General features: G+C 52.3%; 1 protein-coding gene across 2 annotated transcripts; it reads left to right on the plus strand.

Annotated features, from left to right (window-relative positions):
- The first annotated feature begins 1,143 nt into the window (after nt 1–1,143).
- Hexa (hexosaminidase subunit alpha) lies at nt 1,144–17,908 on the plus strand. 2 transcript variants are annotated; one of them, XM_004628754.2, is made up of 14 exons: nt 1,144–1,415; nt 6,180–6,269; nt 6,364–6,429; nt 7,451–7,497; nt 8,009–8,119; nt 9,265–9,366; nt 10,191–10,323; nt 13,205–13,385; nt 14,647–14,730; nt 14,918–14,990; nt 15,794–15,977; nt 16,164–16,254; nt 16,907–17,011; nt 17,696–17,908. In XM_004628754.2, the coding sequence occupies exons 1-14, from the start codon at nt 1,163–1,165 to the stop codon at nt 17,757–17,759; spliced, it is 1,584 nt and encodes a 527-aa protein (XP_004628811.1). In that variant the 5' UTR covers nt 1,144–1,162; the 3' UTR covers nt 17,760–17,908. The 2 variants fall into 2 exon arrangements, with proteins under 2 accessions (XP_004628811.1, XP_023568375.1); XM_023712607.1 differs by lacking the exon at nt 16,907–17,011.
- The last annotated feature ends 3,425 nt before the right edge of the window (nt 17,909–21,333 follow it).

Genomic DNA, 21,333 nt, shown 5'->3' on the forward strand with positions numbered 1-21,333 from the left:
AAGGCCCAGAGGAAAAGAACAAGGGGTTAAGGGGAAGAGTCAAAAAGCATCTACTGAGGTAGTGAAATAACCAGTGGGAAATAGCCACGGAGACACAGAAAGAAGTGATGGACCGAAGCCTCTGTGGATTTGCGGATATGGAGGAATTGTGTGATATCGAGAAGTGTGCTGCAAGTTTGGAACAGGCCGCGTCACCAACCTCCCTCCTCCCAAGGTCAGGCCGAGGAGAAGGTCAGCCTTCTCTACTTGTTTGTCCCTGTCCCGCGGAAACCCAAGGAAAGGGCTGAAGTGAGAAGTGGAGATAGAAATAGCAAGGGATTAAGACACTGTATCTAACTTCTTGGGGAAGCCCAAGTGCGAGCCGGACAGGTGCCGGACAGGCCTTGACATTGGGCAGGGAGCGTGGAGGCGGCGCTCATGCCAAAACTTCCTTAGCCATGAATTATGAAGCAAAAGCAAAACACACAAGGGGAGCAGCTGGGTCTGATGGGAGTTCTTATCCTAGGTTTTTGAGGAATCTCTACCCTGATTTCCACAATGGTTGCACAATCTACATTTCTACCAACAGCAAAGAAAGCCTTCCCCCACCCCCAGCCCTTCCAGCATTTTTTGTTTTGTTTTGTTTTTTGTTTTCGGACACAAGGTTTCATTGTGTACTTCAGGCTGTCCTCTAACTCATGGCAATCCCCCTGCCTCTGCCTCCTCAGTGCTGGGATTGCAGGGGCGCAACATCACACCCGGCTGTTATTGGTTGTTAAATAAACTTTTAATATTAAAAAATAATTCGTACTAGCAGACTTGGTTACTTTGAGAAGCAACTAGACTGTTAAACGCTCATCTTTTTTTATACTTTTTTTTTTTTTCCTTAAGGGGCTCACTCCGTACTGCAGTTTGGCCTTGAACTCACGATGCACCCTGGCTGGCCTCGGACTCGCGGCGATCACCCTGCCTCAGCCTCCCGTGTTGAGATTACAGGAGTGTGCCAGGGCGCAGCATATTTATTTTTTGAAACAGGGCTCACGGCGTAGCGCGGGCGGGCGCTCCTTAGCCTCCCGGCGCTAAGCTTCCTGCCCGCAGGAGCTGCCGGGGGCGGGCCGAGGCTCGCACGTGACGCGCCGTTGTCACCTGACCGCGTCACCTGACCGCTGCAGCCGCGAGCTCCATGGCGGGCAGCGCGCTCGGGCTGCGGCTGGTGCTGCTGGCGGCGCTGTGCGGGGCGGCGGGGGCGCTGTGGCCCTGGCCGCGCTCCGTGCAGGCGTCGTCGCGCCGCTACCGCCTGCGCCCCGCCGCCTTCGCCTTCCGCCACCACCCGGGCTCCGCCGCGCAGCCGGGCTGCGACGTCCTGGACTCCGCCTTCGCGCGCTACCGCCGCCTGCTCTTCGGGGCCGGACCCTGGCCGCCGCCCAGCCCCTCGGGTGAGCCGCGCCCGCCCGCCGCGTCCTGCGGTCCCAGGCCGGGGGCAGCCGGGCTCCATCCCCACGTTCGCCTTTCAGCCCAAACTGCCCCCGGCAGGGCTGAGACCACCCGGGATGTCGCATTCTAGGAAACCGGGGCCATAGGGTTCTAAGGTCCCGAGGTCGTGGCTGGGGGCTGTGACCAGGGCAGGTGCAGAGACCAGGGAAGATCAGCTGGCTTGGCGGGGTCCACACGCGAGACAGTGGGTGGCACAGGGTTGGGCCTGGCCGGGAAGCGGGTGTCCAACAGGAGGCCTGGAGCTGGGGGCGGGGAGTGGGGGCCGCCGGGGTGGTGACTGGTCGGTCACACGCAGCCCTTTGAGTGACCTCAGAAGCAAAAGCTGTTGCTTCGCAGAGTCATGCGGCTCCGTTCCTGTAAGATTATTAGTCCTGCATCCTTGCACAACCAGTATCAGTATTTGGTGTGTTAGGCCCAGTTACCCAACTAGTGACTGAAACATTAATCCGTGACACAGTTCGCTATAATCAGCATCGCCTGGAGTACCTCAGACCTTCCATGCTGGCGACACAGTAGGAATTTGGTCATGATTCTTGGGCATCTTGATACAAAAGGTTTCTTTGTGTAAAAGTGTGGGAAAACGCTTCTGGGTTTTTATGTAGTTCTAAGATCATGAAAGAGAAGCTAAGAGTTGGATGTGGTGGTGCCCAGCTATGGCACTGCTTGGCAAGGCTGAGGCAGTGCGATCTATAGGGCCAGCCTAGACCCCATGGGAACGGCCTGCTTCAAGAAACAAAAGGTTGGGGCCAGGGAGATGGCTCAGTAGAATAAGCACTTGCCTGGCAAGCACAAAGGCCTGAGTTCAATCCCCAGTTCAAAGGTTTTCAGGATTCCACTAAAGGATCACCTCACCTTGCAAGTTTCAAATTTGAAGCAGAAGCATGTGATTTCCAGGGAAGGAGACTGATCCCAGGAGGACCACTCATGTCTGCATGGAGATGGCAGACAGGAATCAGGGCCACCGGGGGAAGAGGGAGCGCAGCGCTGTTTCCTTCTTCTACTCTGGTGGGGCAGCACTTAAATCATTTTAACCCCTTTGCCTAGGTAAGGACCAGGCTTATTTATTTATTTTTAAAAGCAGAGTCTGGCCTTAGTTTAGCCTGGCCTTGAACTCACTATCCCAGGCTGGCCTCCAACTCAGGCAGTCCTCCTGCCTGAGGCTTCAGACACATGCCACCAAGCCCCAAGCCCAGCATGTGGCCTCAGACAGACTGCCTGATTTCTAGGCTATTGTTACTACTTGCTGTTTACATTTCTGGCCTTTCTTTGTTGTTGTTATTGTTGTTATGATTATTCTCCTCCTCCTCCTCCTTCATTTGGTACAGGGTCTCACTAAGCAGCTTGGACTCCTGGTGATCCTCCTGTTTTCAGCTTCCCCAGCACTGGGATTACAGGTGTGCGCCACCACACCCAGTCTTAGGGGCCAGGGCCAGCGCAACGTGTGCTGCCTGGGATTGAACCCCAGTCAGTCCCTGTCCTTGCCTAAGCAGGCATTTAATCCGCTGAGCTATCTAGCCAGTCCACACGCTGTATTTTTTGGTGACGCCTCCTGGTGGCTTTGTGCCTTTGATGACCACGATGTGCCTTTTCTCTGTTGGGTGCCATCTGTTGGTGGCTATCCTATGCAGGTGGCATCTCGAGACAGTGGAGCCTTCAGTCTCCTGTAAGCAGCTCCTGCAGACCAAGTACCCAGGCCCCAGGCCACTCTGGCTCTTTACATGGTGCAAGTTTCCTGTGGCAAAGCTGACTGGTTAGGAAAAGGGAAGTAATACAGCTAGGGCAGGAGCGCCTGGGCCTGTGTGTCCCCGTGGCCTTTGGTCATATAACAGCTCCTGCAGGACCACAGAGTGATGTGCCACACCCGAAGTCACAGGTCACGTCTGTTCACCCACAGAGCTTCTGACCCTTTACAGGTGCAGGCTTAGGTTGTGCTGCTACTGCTGCTGCTGCTCCTCCCCCTCCCCTCCTCTCCTCTTCCTCCTCCTCCCCCCTCCTCCTATCTTGGCCAGGCCAATTAGAGAGCTGGGAAATTACCAGCTGCCCATGGGATTAAGCTCCAGTCACATCTTCATGTTAATTACTTTGGGTAATAATTGCTAAAATCTAATTGCTTGTTCATTAGCACTCAGATTATGAATATTTCTTATTCCCCACCCATTGTTATCATATTCCTGTAATGTTTCTGCCCTTCCATCCATCCTTAGTGCCAGAAGTATTTGTTTTTTGAGACAAGGTTTCACTATGTAGCTCAGAGACTCTGTCTCTAGGTGACCCTCCTGCCTTGGCTTCCCAGGTGCCAGGATTGCAGGTGTGGGCAACCATGCTTGGCACTTAAAAAAATGTGGTTATTTCTATAGTAAACAAGATTTTCCAGTTAGTATATGCTACATATATATATATATATATATATATATATATATATATATTCTTGATTGACCCTGAAGAAAAGACCAAGTATGGACCAAGGCAAGGACATGTGCAGAGGGAGCAGGACCCTGGAATGTGTCATGACTGAAGGGTCAGGAGGGGTTAGCAGGAGAACCTGGTCTTGCACTGCCATTGTTGACACCAGCGGGACTGGAACTGGCCTCTCCTGATTCCCAGCCCACCACTCTGTGGGTGCTCCTAGCCCTCCAGGCTGTGGCATTTCCTGCTTCCTGGGGGCTGTGCCCACTTGGAATAGGCCACTGGCTTTTCCCACAGCAGCACTGTGTCCCGCCCACTTCCTGATGTCCTAGGTATCTGGCACAGTGGTAGCACAGAGGCGGGAGGTTGCCCAGTATTTATTTTTTTGTGGGTGACCCAATGTCCTTCCTGATCTGCCTGTTCCCCAAAGCCTGCCCTGCCCTCTCCAGATTGTTGAAGCAGCTTTGTGGCCCCCAGCTAGCTGAATCACCAACTGCACTTAGGGGGATGCTGTTCTGGGGTTCATTAAACAGTAGAAGAATCTGTGACTCTGCCCCTGGAGGGAAGGACTGAGGTGTGTTGTAGAAAGACAAAAGGGCAGCGCTTGCTTAGGCAAGCACAGGGCACCACATGCCCTGTTGGCCCTGCCCCCAGGCACACTGAGCAGGCCACAGAGTCTAGGAGTTGGTGGCGCACACCTGTAATCCTAGCACTGGAGAGGCTGAAAACAGGACAATCACTATGAGTCCTAGCTACGAAGTGAGACTTGGTACCAAATACATTTAAAAAGAGAGAAGTACAGTGGGTATGGTGGTACGCACCTGCCATTCCAGCCCTTAGGAGGCTGAGGCAGGAGGGCTGAAAGACTGAAGCCCACCTGGGCCATTTAAAAGCTTAGCAAGACCCTCTCTCAAGATAAAAGTCAAGGTGAATGCCAAGGTTTCAATCCCCACTACTGCAGCCCGAGGCCCGGAGGATTAGCAGGAAGCCATGACTTTGGCCGTTTAGTTGGCTTCCTGCACAGGGAAGCGCACACACTCTACACATGTACTGACGGGGCTCCAGCTGGTGTGGGACTGAGGGGGATAAGCAGGTAGGGAGCAATGAGATGTAGATTTTTATAAGTTGATTGGATGTTTTTTGTTTTTTTTTTAGAAATAAACTTTTTATTAAACCAGGGGGCGGGGCTGGCTGGCATGTGGTGCTGGGGATTGAACCTTGGTCCCTGTGCTTTGCTAAGCTTAGCTTGTTCTAAGTAGGTGCTTTAGACCACTGAGCCATCTCACCAGCCCTGGATGTGTTTTTGAGACAGGGTTTCACTGTGTATTTTAGGCTGCCCTTGAACTCACTAAGCAGCCCAGGCTGGCCCCAAATTCATGGCAATCCTGCCTACGCCTCTCCAGGATGGGATTACAGGGATGAGCCACCATGCCTGGCAAGGTGTAGTTTTCAAAGACATATTTGTGCCAGGCATGATGGCGCACCTCTAATCCCTTGCCTTTGGGAAACTGAGGCAGGAGGATCACTGCAAGTTTGAGACCAGCTTGGGCTACAGAGTTCAAGGTTGGCCTGTTTCAAAAAGAAACAAGAAAGCAAAAGCATAAGCACTAGAATTTAGAACCTTCCCCCCCGCTCGAAATCTGGTTGTGGGGAAAATGGCAGAGGTGGGTTGTGTTTACTGTGACATAATTCCCGTTTTTGTTGGGTTTCTTTTTTTCTTTTTTGGCGGGGGGGTTGGTATCATAAACTTATATTTTTTTAAATTTATTTATTTATTTGTGTGTGTGTGGCCAGCTCAGCCCACCAGAGGGCGGGGCTGGCTGGCATGTGGTGCTGGGTTATTGAACTACAGTCCCTGTATTCTGCTAAGCTTGTTCTAAGTAGGTGCTTTAGACCACTGAGCTATCTCACCAGCCCCATAAACTTCTTATTTAGTAGCCAGTCCCTGGTAGTGTGCTCGCACATGGCCGAGGCTCTGAGTAGCAGTGCCACCAGCACTCCTTGAGGAGAGGTGGCTCCTGGGATCTTAGAGCTTGTGACAGTTGGCAAGCCCAGGGATAGAGAGGCTTGATCACGCCTGCGGCAGGCCGTGCTATGGGGCAAGAGGTACAAATGGAAGAAAAGTGACCAAGACCAGGCAGGGCCAGTGCCGGCACCCGGAGTGAATGCTGCTCCTTCCCGTCCCTTCTGTCACAGTGGGTCCCTGAGGGACTGGCGCTGGAGCCCTCCTGGGCAGCCTCAGTTCTGCCTGTGGCTCCTGGCAGCAGATCAGTCACGCTGAGTTTACACGGTCCCTGCAGGACAGCGCCATGTGTCGAAGGATGTGTTGGTTGTCTCTGTGGTCACCGAGGGATGTAACGAGTTTCCCATGTTGGAGTCCTTGGAGAACTGTAAGTACCACCCTGCAGGTCTTCACAGAGGATTTCTGCTCTGCAGCCTGAGTGCAGAAAACCTTAACCGATGGGATCACTTTGGTCGTTTCAGACACTCTGACCATAGATGATGACCAGTGTCTGCTGGCTGCCAGCACCATCTGGGGAGCCCTGCGAGGTACCAGGGTCCAAGAGGGAGCAAGGAGCTGGGTGGGTTGGCATCGTGGGGGAGGGCGAGCACAGTGAGGGTTCCCTCCCAAGGCAGGTTTCTTGGTGGATACCACTTGCAGCATTGGTTTCCCATGTCCTTGAGCTGGGCCTGGAGGTGGACAGACCCAGGGTACAACAGAGGAGACTTCCCAAGACAGCAACTGGGGCTGGGGCAACACTTTCAAAGCACTCCCTGCCCTGCTGTCACCCAAGAGGTACAATCAGAAAGGGTCAGAAAAGCAAAACTAAAGCCAGGTGTGTTGGCGCATGCCTGTAATCCCAGCATGTAATCCCAGCACTCGAGAGGCTGAGACAGGAGGCTTTTTGTGAGTTTGAGGCCAGCCTGGGCGTCATAGTGAGACCCTGTCTCAAAACACTAAAAATGGGGGTTGGGGGTAAAATACGTGGAGCTAAGTCATTCTTGAAGAAGATGAGGTTACCAGCCTAAAGGTCCCTGGCCTTCCTCTTGGTTTTCTGAGAAAGTATTTGATCTGGTATAAAGAGACTTAGCCAAGCCATAATGGTTATACTCCTGTAATCCCATCTACTCAGGAGGCTGAGGCAGGAAGATTGCAAGTTTGAGGCCACTCTGGGCTGCACAGTGAATTCAGTTGAGTGAAACCCCATCTCAAGATAAAAAAGGGCTAGAGATGTAGCTTAGTGCAAGGTCCCAGGTTTGATCTCCAGAAAAAAAAAAAAAAAAAATCATGCATGTATTTATTTATTTAAATATGTCTACAATTTTTGTAAAATATCTGCAGATGAGGGGAATTGTCACTTTGGTTTTTCATTTATTGTTTGTAGTTGAGACAGGGTCTCACTGTGTAGCTCAGGCTGGTCTTGAGCTCACTTCGTAGCCCAGACTAGCCTTGGCTCACAGTTGTTCTGCCCCAGACACCCAAGGGCTGGGATTCCAGGCCTGTGCCACCCACCCCACTGGATCTTCCTGTTCCCTCTCCCGAGTCTTCACTATGTCTTACTGTTCACAGGTCTGGAGACGTTCAGCCAGCTTGTGTGGACCTCGGCGGAGGGCACAGTGAGTGTGGGCCTTCAAAAGGGGAGCCAGGCCACGGAGTTTCCCCAGAGTTCCAGAAAGTGCAGCGACCCTGGAAGAGTCCTGTTCTGTTTTAGGGGGGGCCCGATGGCCTTAGCTGACCCACCAGGGGCTGGGAGGAGACACAGTGGAGGGCTGCTCTGGAAGTCTTGGGTTTGGACTGTAGGGTCGTTTCGTGGTATCCCTGATATCACATAGCCTTGAAGAACAGAAACCTACCAGCAGGGAGAGACACAGTCCTCGGGCAATGGGAGTGTTGCATTTGGCCGGCCTGGGACACTTTCCCTCTGGCAGGTAGCTGGTGATGATCAGAAGTGTTTAAAATAGAAGTGTTTGGGGGATGGGTAGAGGTGGGGCTGTTTGGGAACAAAGGACCCCAGCAGAATGGTCACAGAGAGACTGGCTTTGCAGGGATCCTGGCAGAGTTCTTGTCCTTCCTGTGCCCCCATAAGCTCATGGGAGCCCTGACCTAATCGGTGTTTGGTCTGCACAGTTCTTCATCAACAAGACGAGCATCAAGGACTTCCCTCGCTTCTCCCACCGGGGCTTGCTTCTGGACACATCACGCCATTACCTGCCGCTGTCCAGCATCCTGGACACACTGGTACCCGGCCTGGGGACCTTGTCTTCGCACTGGTTCTTGGGGCGGGCCAGGGTGGATAAAGAAGAGAGGGTCTAGTTGTCGCTGGGCTCAAGCCCATCCTGAGTTACATAGAGAGACCCTATCTACAAACAAACAGCATTGGCCTGATGGCGCACGCCTGTAATCACAGCACTCAGGAGGCAGAGGAAGGAGGTTCACTGCAAGTTCGAGGCCAGCCTGGACTATACAAGGAGTTCAAGACCAGCCTGAACTGCGTAGGGAGACCCTGTCGCAAGAAGACGCACACACACACAAAGGCAGTGTAGGATTTGTAGCCCTCCTCCTGATGTACCTGGAGTCATCTCAGAAAAAGATAATTCAGGGCTCCTGAGATAGCTCAGCAGACTAAGCACCTGCTTAGACAAGTGTAGGGACCAGGGTTTGATCCCAGGCACCACATGATGTGCTGGCCCTGCCCCCAGGTGAGCCGAGCCAGCCACCAAGACCAGCTGTGATGGCGCATACCTGTAATCCCAGCATTGGAGAAGCTAAAAACAGGTGGATAGCTATGAGTCCAAGCTGTGTAGTGCGACCCTGTACCAAATACATTTTTTTTTAAAAAAAGACAATGCCAGCCATCCTATTCCCTTGTAAGTACCTTCCCTGAAGAGCTAAAGACATCATGGTCCAGTGACCCATGCACACGCCTGTTTCTAGCAGCATAGCTCATAATAGCCAGATCTTGGACACAGCCTCTGTGTCCACTAACAGCGGAGAAGACAGGAAATACAGTATTTTTATACACTGCAGTACTGCTCAGCTGTAAGGAAAGATAAACTTGAGTCATTCATAGGAAAATGGATGCATTGTGAGACCGTAAGGTTAAATCACATAAATCAGACACGCAAACTTAAGTATCGCATGGTGGCTCTTAGGTGAAAAACCTAGAATATTATTAAAGAACAAAGGAAGGGAACAGGGAACAGGAAGATGGAATGCTTCCAGAAGGGAAGGGGACAAAGAGATGGAGGAGGGGTGAGGAAGGCATGTTGCATGCGTGTGCAGCACCATCTCATGCACCCACAGATGCGAATTCATGGCAGGAGGGGCACCCCTTGGAGATGGGTTGGGCTGCCAGGGAGGTCACCAGCTGTGCTCTGTCACAGGATGTCATGGCTTACAACAAACTGAACGTGTTCCACTGGCACCTGGTAGACGACCCCTCCTTCCCGTATGACAGCATCACCTTCCCTGAGCTCGCCAGAAAGGTACAGTGCGATATCACCCGGCCTGAGCCCCGGCTCCACAGCCACACCCATGCGGGCCATGCTGGCAAGAGCAGCAGCTCCCAGCCTCAGCAGACCCTGCTGGAGGGGAGGACAGTGGCTTCAACATAAGCAGTGCCTTTAGTTAGTAGGTCACCTGTGACCTGCAGGAGATGGTGTCCTGTGGTCTCATTTGATTTGTAGGGAGTCCAGTGGGCTTCACCCTGGTTTATTTATCTCAGTAGCATTCTGATGCTCAGATAAAACAGTAAATGTGGTCATCTGTCTGGTATGATAAAAGTGCTTGGGCTGGAAAGATAGCTCAGCAATCTTAAGTTCCTGCCTGGCAAGTGCAAGGACCTGAGTTTGTGCCCAGTACCGCACGCTGTGCTACCCCGGGCCTCCCAAGCTGGCTGAATCCAGGCTTGGTGGCGCATGCCTGTAATCCCAGCTCTGGGGAGGCTGACATAGAATTGCTACGAGTCTGAGCTGCCTAGGGGGATCCTGTACTAAATACATTAAAAGTTTTTTTTTAAATATCCTAACCTGGGAGTGGTGGTGTTCACCTGTGATCCCAGTACTCAGAAGGCTGAGGCAGGAGGATGCCCAGGAGTTCAAAGCCAGTTTTGACTACATAGCACCACCCTGTCTCAAAAAAACCAAAACCGAACAAAAATTCTGGTAAAACTTCTGAAGGTAGTACCTTATTCCCAAGGGCTCTGGAGAGGTGTTCTGGTACCTGAGGAGTATTCTGAGGGATATTATGAGTGTCTTCTACTCTGACAGTCTTAAGGAAATGAGTGTGAATGTTATCTCTTACCTGCCAGGGGTCCTACAACCCTGTCACTCACATCTACACAGCACAGGATGTCAAGGAAGTCATTGAATATGCACGGCTGCGGGGAATCCGTGTGCTGGCAGAATTTGACACCCCTGGCCATACACTGTCCTGGGGACCAGGTAAGAGTTGTTTCTCAGGGGCCCAGGAGATAGCTCAGCAGCATAAGGACCTGCCTTGCAAGCACTCCCCGGTACCACTAACTAACTAACTAACTAAATAAATAAATGTTCAGATAAATCAATTCACTTTAGGCTAGGCGTGGTGGTGCATGCCTGTATTCCCAGGGCTGGGAAGGCTGAAAACAGGAGGATCACTATGAGTGAGAGCTGTGTAGTGAGACCCTGTACCAACTACATAAAGAAAAAAAGGGGCCGGGCAGATGGCTCAGTGGAATAAGCGCTTTCCTGACGAGCGCTAGGGCCTGAGTTCAGTACCTGGATCCTCCAAAAAAAACAAAAAGAGAGATGTTCTTTGGGTCATGAGCTCCTGATGGCTCTCAGATGAGGGCTTTATGACATTGGCTTTAGAAGGTGGTGTGTCTAGCATTGGTCTGGGGAATAATGTCTTCCATATATATATATATATATATATATATATTTTTTTTTTTTTTTTTTTAATTTATGTATTTGGTACAGAGTCTCATTACACAGCTTGGATTTATACTGATCCTCCTGTTTTCAGCCTCCCCAGCACTGGGATTACAGGCATGTGCCACCACACCTGGACTCCATCTCAGTTTAGTGCGCCTAGGGACGGGGCCAGTGCATCATGCAGTCCCGGGATCAAACCCCGGTCCCTGCACTTGCCTAAGCAGGTGTTTAGACTGCTGAGCTATCTCGCCAGCCCTTCTCCTGCCTAAGATTTGAAACAGGAAAGACTTACTATCACCGAGGAGGTCCCACTCCACTTTTTTGGAGACAGGGTCTCATGTAGTCCCCACTGACCTCAAACTCGTGGTGATCCTCCTCAGGATCCTCCTCAGCCCCCTCAGTGCTGAGATCATAGGCCTACACTGCCATGCTATGCTAAGAAGACCACTTTTTGTGTGTGTGGTACTGGGGATTGAACTTGGGACCTTGCACTTGCCAGGCAGGTGTGCATGCCCTTGAGCTATCTCCTTAGCCCAAGAAGGCCACCTTTCACTTCAGTGGTTGGACCATTCAGTCGAGTCTCAGATGTCCACACTGCCCTTCCCCAGAGTGGGCGCTGAGGAATCTGACCCCCAGGGAAAAAATATAAGAGGGAAGCTTAGTGAGAGTCTACACTGCAGGCCCCAGTATGAGTCCCCCAGGCTGAAATCTATGTGGGAAGCTGAGGCAGGAGAACCACTGAGTTTGAGGTCAGCCTGGACTACATAGCAAAACCCTGTCTGAAAAACAAAAAAGAATACTGTAAGAGGTTGCTGCTGGGCCTCAGCCCCAGGAGGGAACAAGGCTCCAGGCCCAGGCCTGGGGAATGTGGAGCTTCCAGGTGGTGGTAGAGCTGGTGTCCAGGAGGTGATGGCACAAGCTTTGTGGGAATTTGGCTAACTGAGTCTCTTGTGTTGCTGTTCCGCCTCAAAGCTTGTGGTGGAGGGCAGCCTTTGGTAACATGGGGGGGGGGGGCTGCTTCTGCCAAAAGTAGGGCATGAAACATGGCTGATGGTTGCCGGCTGTGACCAGCCTCTGTCAGTGTGTAGCTCTTTGTGTTTTTCTGATGATGGCTGTAGTGGATTTCTAGCTGGTGGGCAACTTATTACACCCAGCTGAATCAAACTAGCATAATGCTGGGTGTGGGAGGCCCACCTGAGGGTTGTTGCCAGCAACATAAAGGCAGAACAGGAGAAGCTGCAGGAACAATGTTAGGGGCACTGTTTGGAGAAGCTGTTGGGAGCTGCTAGTAGCTGCTAGTTCTGTTGGGCTGTTCTGCTGGAGGACCTTGTCATGCTGGCTTTCCCAATGAACTGTGGAGGAGCTCTGGTCCTCATCTTGAGCATCACTTCCGGGCTCTGGAGAGGAAGGTGGTGCACTGCTCTGCCTCCTAGAGAAGCTTGTTGCATTGGCTTTCCTGATGGGAACTCAGCTTTCTCCATCACTGGAGGAGCTTGGCACCTCACCGTTGCTGAGGACGGCTGTGGTACTGCGGGGGAGCTCTGGTCCTTACCTGGAGTGTTGCTTCCTGGCTCCAGCTCAGCTCCCTCAGCCTGCCGGCACAGACCCTTCATCCCGCTGGCATAGACTTGTTAGCTTCCACCACTGGCCTTTCCAGCACAGATCCATGAAGCAGGCCTGCATGAGACTTTATTGTGGACTCGAGGCCTCCAGTTGAACTTGTGGGAGGCATTGTTATGAGCTTTAGGCTTTCATTTGGATTCATACAGGATATCAGGATCCAGGCTCTCAGATGGACTCCTGGGGCCAGGAAGATAGCTCAGTAGAATAAGTGCAAGGGCTTGAGTTCAATCCCTGGTTCCGCCAAAAAAAAAAAAAACCCATGGACTCCTTAGTATTTAGTGTGTGGATAGATTTCCTGCACTTGTATACCATTCTGAGTGATTCCTTATAAACTAATATCATAAAATGTGTCCTGTACTATATTGTCCACCATGCAAAAACCACAAACCACAACAGTGGCTAACCACGTGGTCACCCATGCTGCTGAGTGCCTGGCCTGCTTGCCTACAAGCACGTGATGTTGGGTGTTTTGTTTTGTGAGAGGGTTTGGCCATATAATCCAGGCTGGCCTCAAACTTACTAGTGCTTGGATTACAAGTATGCGCCACCACACCTGGCTTGGTTTTTTTGTTTGTTTGTTTGTTTGTTTTGAGATGGGGTCTTGCTATGTACTCCAGGCTGGCCTCAAACTCTTAGTGATCCTCCTGCCTCAGCCTCCCAATTGCTGGGATTATAGGTGTGCACCACCACACCTGTTCCTGTGTGATGTTTACGAACACAATTTTCTTACTTGCCTCACTTTATGCAAATCAGACTTGTGTTACTCATGTGGCTTCTCTTGATGTAGGTGTCCCTGGGCTACTGACTCCGTGCTACAGCGGTACTCAGCCCTCTGGCGACTTCGGACCGGTGAATCCCATTCTGAACAGTACTTACAAGTTCATGAGCTCCTTCTTCTTGGAGATCAGCTCTGTCTTCCCGGATTTTTACCTTCACCTTGGAGGAGATGAGGTGGATTTCACCTGCTGGTATGAATCCTTCAATCCTTCTGCATCCCGGCCTGATAAGCCAATTGCTTGCTCCAAGTGGAGGGTTCTCTGGAAGCCTGCTGACCAGCCCTGCTCTGGAAATAACCGATAGACCGCAAAGGTGTCGGCCCTGAAATCCTGCCTGATTTCAGCAAGGCTGCCGTGTCTTCGTGCTCTTCCGCAGCATGGAGATATTTATAGAAAAACTAGCTTGGAGCACAGAAATGTCTTGGAAAAATCCAGGATAGAAAAAAAGAATCCTTGCTTATGAAGGCTTAAAATAGTCTGTTCAAAGAGTCAAGCCCAGAATTGAAGATGAAGCGATGACAGCCTCTAATGAATATTAAATCAAAAAGTCTCAACCCTCAGATGTGCGGCCCTCAGTGGATGCTGAGGGGCTCCTTGGGGAGAAGCGGGGAGCAGCCTTGGTTCTGGGAAAATAGCTTGGCTTTTCTGAGGGTTTGAGCAGAGGACGACACTCCAGGAGAACAGTGGGCACAGGGCCTACAGCAGGTGGCAGAGGACATGCTTGCTGTTCAGCCACAAGGCAGGAAGGGAACCAGGACTGGGAGCCAGGGCCTAGTGTGCAGGGGCATGAGGTGGGGCATGGGGGGTGGGGGGGACACCATGTCCGTGAGAGTTGGGACTCCAGACCCTCCAGGTCCAGATTTTTGCATTCTTAGTATGCCAGTGGCAAACATTGCTTCATACAGCTTCACTTGGCTTGGCTACGCCTTTCTTTCTTTTTTTTTAAATTTATGTGTTTGGCACAGGGCCTCACTACACAGCTCAGACTCATAGTGATCTTCCTGTTTCAGCTTCTCCAGAGCTGGGATTACAGGTGTGCACTACCGTGTCTGGTCTTGGTGGCTGGCTCAGTGCCCATGGGCTGTACCACATGTGGTGCTGGGGATCGAACCCCGTCCCTGCACTTGCCTAAGCAGGCACTTAGTCCCCTGAGCTATCTTGCCAGCTGTTGGCTACGCCTATTGTGCATAGGACTTCTGAGCTTCTCAGTGGATTTGGAGTACTTGGGGGGTGGGTATTTTATCTTCTGAAACAGGATTTTGCTTTGTAACTCAGTCTAGTCTTGAACTCATAGTGATCTTCCTGCCTCAGGCTCCCAAGTACTGGGATTGCAGGTGTAACCCACCATGTCGGGCTTTTTTTGGTGATAAAGACAGTAGGCCAGGGATTAATCCCAGGCTGCAGGCTTTTGGGATACAGAAGGCACTAATCTTCATTTTCTCTTCATGTTCAGGAGGTCCAACCCAGATATCCAGGCATTCATGAAGAAGAAGGGCTTTGATGACTTCCGGCAGCTGGAGTCCTTCTACATCCAGATGTAAGGAAGGGGAAGTAGTCACCTCAACAGGGGGACCCTGCTTGGCCAGTCCAGGCCCTGAAGGCTGCCTGGGTCCTGTCCTTGGTGCATACTGGGTGGGTCCCAGGCATAGGGAAGGCATCACCCAACCCGAGAGAGGCCAGTACCAGGCCCTGAGCCCAGAGTCTGCCACTGCTGTCCTCACCAGGCTGCTGGACATCGTCTCTGCCTACGAGAAGGGCTACGTGGTGTGGCAGGAGGTGTTTGACAACAAAGTCAAGGTGAGCCAGGGACAAAGAAGACGAGTCCCTGGAAGGCCACCTCCTGTCTCCCCTGCCCTCTGGCTGTATTAGATTTTTTTTTTTTTTTAATTTTAGTTAGTTAGGTTTTGGGGTTTTTTTGAGACAGGGTCTCATTGTACAGTTCCGGATGGCCTTCAGCTTAAGGTGATGTTCCTGCCTCAACTTCCCTCTGCCTGGCTGGCTCTCACATGGTCAGAGCACTTGGGACTGTCCCTCATTTCCCTTTTAGAAAGGCCCCAGAGAGGCAAGCCCCAGGTTTGGGGTCAGAGTCTCACTCTTTATCTTTTGTTTTTGAGACGGGGTCTCACTGTGCAGTTCAGGCTGGCCTTGACCTCACTCTGTAGCCCAGGCTGGTCTCGAACTCGCAGCAGTCTTGCCTCAGCGTCCCTCCCGAGTGCTGAGATCATAGAAGTGGGCTACCACACCCAGCTCTCTCTTTCCCCCCTCATACTACAAAGTGATCACAGTTGCTGCTTGGGCCCCCTGAGGCTGCCATGTCTTTCCTGCTTGACCAGCCATCTGGACCCCTTTCAACAGGGCCCTGGTCTCCTCCCTGTCACTTAGGGAGACCCTCATTCCTTGTCCCACAGTGAGAAGCCTCTGAGACTCTTAAGACATGGTGGCCCTTGGGCCCCAGGGCTCACTGCTTACCAGGCCTGGTGACATCTGTGCTGCCAGGGAGCAGGGAGTCCTCACCCTTTGGCCCTGGTTGCTTATGGAAGAGTGAGGCCCAGGGATCCCCCGACACTGCCATTGCCGCCCTGTGACCTCTTGCATGATAGGTTCGTCCAGACACGATCGTGCAGGTGTGGCGGGACAAGAAGCCAGTCACCTACATGGAGGAGGTGGAATTGGTCACCAAGGCCGGCTTCCGGGTCCTGCTGTCAGCACCCTGGTACCTGAACCACATCACATACGGCGCTGACTGGAAGGACATGTACAAAGTTGAGCCCCTGGACTTTGAAGGTGACACGGGTGCTGTCCTTGCTGCCCAGAGAGCCCTGCCAGGACTCAGGGTGGGCAGCAGCGGTCTGGGGCAGACATGGCGGGTTAGGAAGTGAGGTGACCCAGGTGGCACAGAGCCACAGGAGGATGACGAATGAAGGGAACCTTTGGTCACATGCCCCCTCACTAGCTTGTCCTTTCCCCTAGGGTCCCCCGAGGAGAAGGCGCTGGTGATTGGAGGAGAAGCCTGCATGTGGGGCGAGTGGGTAGACAGCACAAACCTTGTCCCCAGGCTCTGGTAAGGGGCTATGGAGGAGTTAGAGCATTGGGTTTGAGGGCTGAGTTCCCCCTACAGACCCAGTCCTGTCCGCCACCTCCCGACCCATGACCTTCTGTCTGCAAAGAACACTCAGGTCCTGCTTGGTTCCTACATCTGTGCTCTTGTCGCCATGCATGTCACCATGAAGAAACCTAGAGCGGCCTGGGCCACACCAGTGCCTTGCTCAGGATCCCAAACACAAACTGGGGTTTCTGGGAGATTCCCCTTCCCTTGGCAGCCTCTCTGAGCATGGTCAGGGTCCTGAGTTTACATAAAACCATCCAGTAGCTGGGTGTGGTGGTTCATGGCTCTAATCCCAGCACTTGGGAGGCTGAGGCAGGAGGATCACTGATAGGCTGAGGCCAAGCTGAGCTCCTGGTGCCTTCAAAGCTTCTTGTCTCATGTCTTTGGGAAAGAGCAAAGGTAGAGCTTTATACCTCTGCATTTTAGCAAAAGGGAACAGCCTGAGAACTGCCTGGGAGCCCTGCAGCTCTGGGCTCCCCTCAGAGCATGGTTTCGAGTGCACCCCTGGGCCCTGAGCTGCTGCAGAACCTACTGCAAGGCACATGGGCGTCCAGGACCCTCATGGGGAGCGCGGGGCCCAGCCTGCTGCCATTCTTGTTCCCCCCAGGCCCAGGGGAGGGGTGGTTGCCGAGAGGCTGTGGAGCAGCAACCTGACCACCAACCTGGACTTCGCCGAAACCCGCCTGTCGCACTTCCGCTGCCTGTTGTTGAGGTGAGCAGCTCCCACAGGGAGTGTGACAGGGCCGGCTGGGACGCCTTGTTGGGTCCGAGTAATGGCAAGGGCTCAGCCCGTCACAGACCCTATCTCACCGGGTCACCCCATGACCTGTTTGTTTGGCAGGCAAACTTCATCCCAGTGGCATTTTTTTGTGGTGTTAGAGACTGAACCCCGGGGCCTCCCGTAGGCCAAGCGGGTGTTCCACCACTAGCCCCAGTTCATTCTCATTTTAAAGATAAATGGCTGTAGCTGGGTGTGGTGGTTGAGGCAGGATTGGCACCAGTTCAATACCAATCTGGGTTACATAGTGAATTAAAGAACAGCCTGAACTACATAGCAAGACCTGGTTTAAAAAAAAAAGAAGCCGGGCATGGTATGGCACACCCCTGTAATCCCAGCACTCGGGAGACTGAGGTAGAAGGGTTGCCACAAGGCCAGCCTGGACCATGTAGTGAGACCCTGTCAGGCTTCTTCTTCTTTCTTAACTCTGTTACCTGGGGCTTGTATATAGAGGCGGGCAGCACAGAAGTACGAGGGCTCCCCAGTGAGTCTTCTCAAGTCCTGTTTTTGCCCAGGGACAGTTTGAGGTTCCAGAAGTGGGGAAGGGCCTGTGAGTACCGTAGAGGCATTGTTACAGGCTGTGAGACCTGGCACTCCCTCTCCCCCTGTCCTCTGCAGGCGGGGTGTCCAGGCTGAGCCCATCGGGGTTGGCTACTGTGAGCAGGAGTTTGAGGAGACCTGAACCTGCAGCCCTGGCACCGAAGTGGGTGCTGGCTTCCACTGCGTCTCAGCTGGGTGACGGAACTGTTCACCTGGGAACCCTGTGGCTGGAGAGATGGGGCTGGTGCAGGCACCGGCAGTCAATAAAGAGCAATGTGGCATTTTCCCATAGTGAACGTGGGTTACCTGTGTTGAAGAAAGAAGCAAGGGGCTCAAGGCTATGAGATCTGCCTCTTCTGGTGGAGAGGCTCAGGACGAGTTGCTGAGGGTCTGGAAGTTGAGGGCTAGGAATGAAAGCTGAGCCTCTGTGCTGCTTTCTTGGTGTTTTGAGACAGGGTCTCACTATGTAGTTCAGGCTGGCCTTGAACTCACTATATAGGCCTGGCTGGCTTCAAGTCACAGCGATCTTCCCGCTTCAGCCTCCTGAGTGCTGGGATTGCAGCACTTTGCTCAGCGTCTGTTCTCTGCTAGGTATCCTCAGCCTGGTCACTATGCTGTCACATCCCTCCTTCAACACTTGATGGATGGCGACCTCGGAGGGGCCTAAAGGAATTCCGGGTGGTGGCCCAGGCTGTAACCCCAGCCTGGTCAAAGACCAGCCCCTCTGTGGGGACTCACACCCTTCCTCTAGAACTGCATTCTGTTTCCATTTGCGGCTACTTTCGTTTAAGCATTTCTTTTGGTACCGGGAATTGAACTTGGGGCCTTGCACTTACCGGGCAGGCACTCTTGTGCCACTGAACTATCTCCCCAGCCCATACTTTCATTGTATTCAGTCGCAGCTTCAAAAATTTTTCTCAGCACCTTTTTGGTCCCGTTCATCATGGGGAGGTGGGCTGGGCCCAGGACACATCTCTATTTGGTTTACGTCTCCTTGCCCCTCCCTCTCTGAATCTCTGGTCCCCTTTCCATTTGCAAAGGTGCATCTTCCTGCTTCCAGTTGTCTGTCAGCCACTGTTTAAACATTCCTGAGCATCTCCCAGGGTCCAGGCACCAAGGGAGGTGTTGCCCCTGTCCCACTGTCAGCCCCAAGTGTTCCCAGCCAATTGGCCCAGGGAACACGGTGAAAACTGGGGGCTGGGGATGGGGCAGGCCAGCAGCCTTCTCTCGGGCAAGTTGTCTCACTGTGGTCCCAGACTACCCCCTGCTGGTCTCCTGATCAGGAGTGACAGTGCAAGCCAGAGACTGGGACAGCGGTCTACAGTATCCATTTGGAATGAAGATTTCGTTGCCCATTATATTCTTTTCCCTGGTCTGGGGCTGGGGAGAGCGTGGAGAGGCCCAGGGCCTTTGTCTCAGAAGCTCAGAGAAGGGATCAGAGGGAAAGCTCTTCCTTCAGTGTCATCCCCTGTTCCTCAGTCATAGTCTCTTGGGACCTGCTTAGCGACACACCAGCCCTGTGTCTTGGGCAAGGAGTGACTGGGTCAGCACAGTCGCTCCAGGCCTCGCTCAGGGCTCCACTCCTGTACCCCCAAACAGCCTCCTTACCTCTGCCTCTGTACCCAGAAGCCTGTGGGAGACCCCAGCGAGGACCCCACAGAAATGCTGCTGAGCTTATGCCCTGCTTCCTTGCGATCGGAGCTATTGTTCCTGTGGTTTGGAATGTGGGAAATAAGATGCAAACATGGTCAGGTGTAGGGCCACAGAGGAATAAACATGAAAACACTTCTTTCGTAGCACAAAGGCTCTGTGATTTCTTGCTCTTACCGTAAATGTTTTTCCCAGTGTTATTTTTTTAAAATTTTATTTATTTATGTGGGGGGGCCAGCTCAGCCCACCAGGGGGCAGGGCTGGCTGGCATGTGGTGCTGGAGGATTGAACCAAGGTCCCTGTGCTCCGCCAAGCCTGTTCCAAGTAGGTGCTTTAGACCACTGAGTCATCTCACCAGCCCTCCCAGTATTGTTTTTACCATTACATTGCCAGGCCCAGCTACTCAGAACACTGAGGCAGGAAGATCACACCTTTGACAGTTTTGCCAGAATTTGTCGTAGACAAATCAAAAGGACTGGGGATAGAGAATGCTTCTATAATAGGCAAAAGCCCTGGCTTCCATCCTAAGGGGGAAGAAAGTTAACGTGGCTTGGTCAGGACTATTCGAGGAAAGGGCTGATGTCTCCGACTTCCCCATGGCGTCCCTGGGCCCTGTCGCCTCCCCTCCCTTCCCAGGGCTGTCTTTGCGGCCACACCCTACTCCACACTCCCCGGTGTATGCGATGCCCTCTGTGCACCACTGGGGGGCAGAAAGCACCCAGGCTGGTTTACTGGCTCCAGCCAGCCTAGAAACATCTCGCCCAAACCAGCCCTACGATGCTGTCTCCATTACAGGGGCAGCACAGCTCAGCCGCTACACCTTGGAGGCGGCCTCTGTAGCCCGCGAGAGGCCCAGCTAGGTCCAATCGTCTCTTCACAGTCCCTCACTCTGCTTCTGTGCCACAATTCCAGGAGCCATTGCCACTGAAATCCAGGGAAGGTCTTTCATTAATTTCTTTCTATGACAGTTGGTTGGCCTCAAGCTGTGTGTACTCTAGATCAGTAACTCAGATCTCCGGTGGGTCGGGGCATAGCTCAGCAGCACAGCGCCTGCCTGGCAGCTGTGAGGTTGTGAGTTTGATTCCTGGTACCACAAACCCTGTGATCAACTCACAGCTCTACCTGCACTGCCACCACCTTCATGCCACTTACCCTTACTTAGGAGGTGATCCTAAAGTGTAAAACTGCCTCAAGTTTTCCAGCTGTCTAAATTTTTATTTTAATCTTCCTCCCTCCCTCCTCTCCTCCATCTCCGTGTCTGTCTGTCTGTCTCTCCCCCACACACACAGGGTCTTACTGAGTAGTTCAGGCTGGCCTTGAACCCATGATAGCCCGAGCTGTCCTGAGGCTCATGATGTTCCTCCTGCCTCAGCCTCCTGAATGCTGGGATTACAGGAATGTGCCACCACTGCTGGCTGTATTTTAATTTTTAAAGGCCACCTCATTGCTGTCTGTGTTAGTGTATACCTGCCATCTCAGCATTGAGGTTGAGGCAGAAATGTTGCTGTGAGTTAAGAGCTCAGCCTGCTATACATAGTGAGATGCTGTCTCCAAAAAAAAAAAAAAAACCAAATTCCATTGTTCATTCACTCAGCAGAGTATGCCAGTTTTCCTCTTTAAGACAATTTGGGGGCCATAGAGATGGCTCAGTAGAATAAGCTCTTGCCTGGCAAGCGCAAGGGCCTGAGTTCAAAAACTCAGGTTCTGCTCAAAAAAAGGGAAAAAAGTTCATATTAAATATAGTAAATGAATATTAATGTTTTTTCTAAAGTTTAAGATAATGGGGTCGGGGAGATGGCTCAGTGGAATAAGCACTTCCCTGGCAAGTGCAAGGGCCTGAGTTCAATCCCTGGTTCCACCAAAAAAAAATAAAGTTTAAGATAAGGTTGCATTCTGTAGTTCAGGCTGGTCTTGAACTCACTATGTGGGGGCTGGGGATATAGCTCTGTGGCAAAAGCCTGCCTGGCAAGCAAAAGGTCCTGAGTTTGATTTCCCAGTACCAAAAAAATCCCCACAAGAAACAACAAAAAACCTGTCTCTGTAGCTGAGGCAGGCCTCAAAATCAC

Source organism: Octodon degus, unplaced genomic scaffold (assembly GCF_000260255.1).
Source record: "Octodon degus isolate 3935 unplaced genomic scaffold, OctDeg1.0 scaffold00026, whole genome shotgun sequence".
Taxonomy (NCBI): domain Eukaryota; kingdom Metazoa; phylum Chordata; class Mammalia; order Rodentia; family Octodontidae; genus Octodon; species Octodon degus.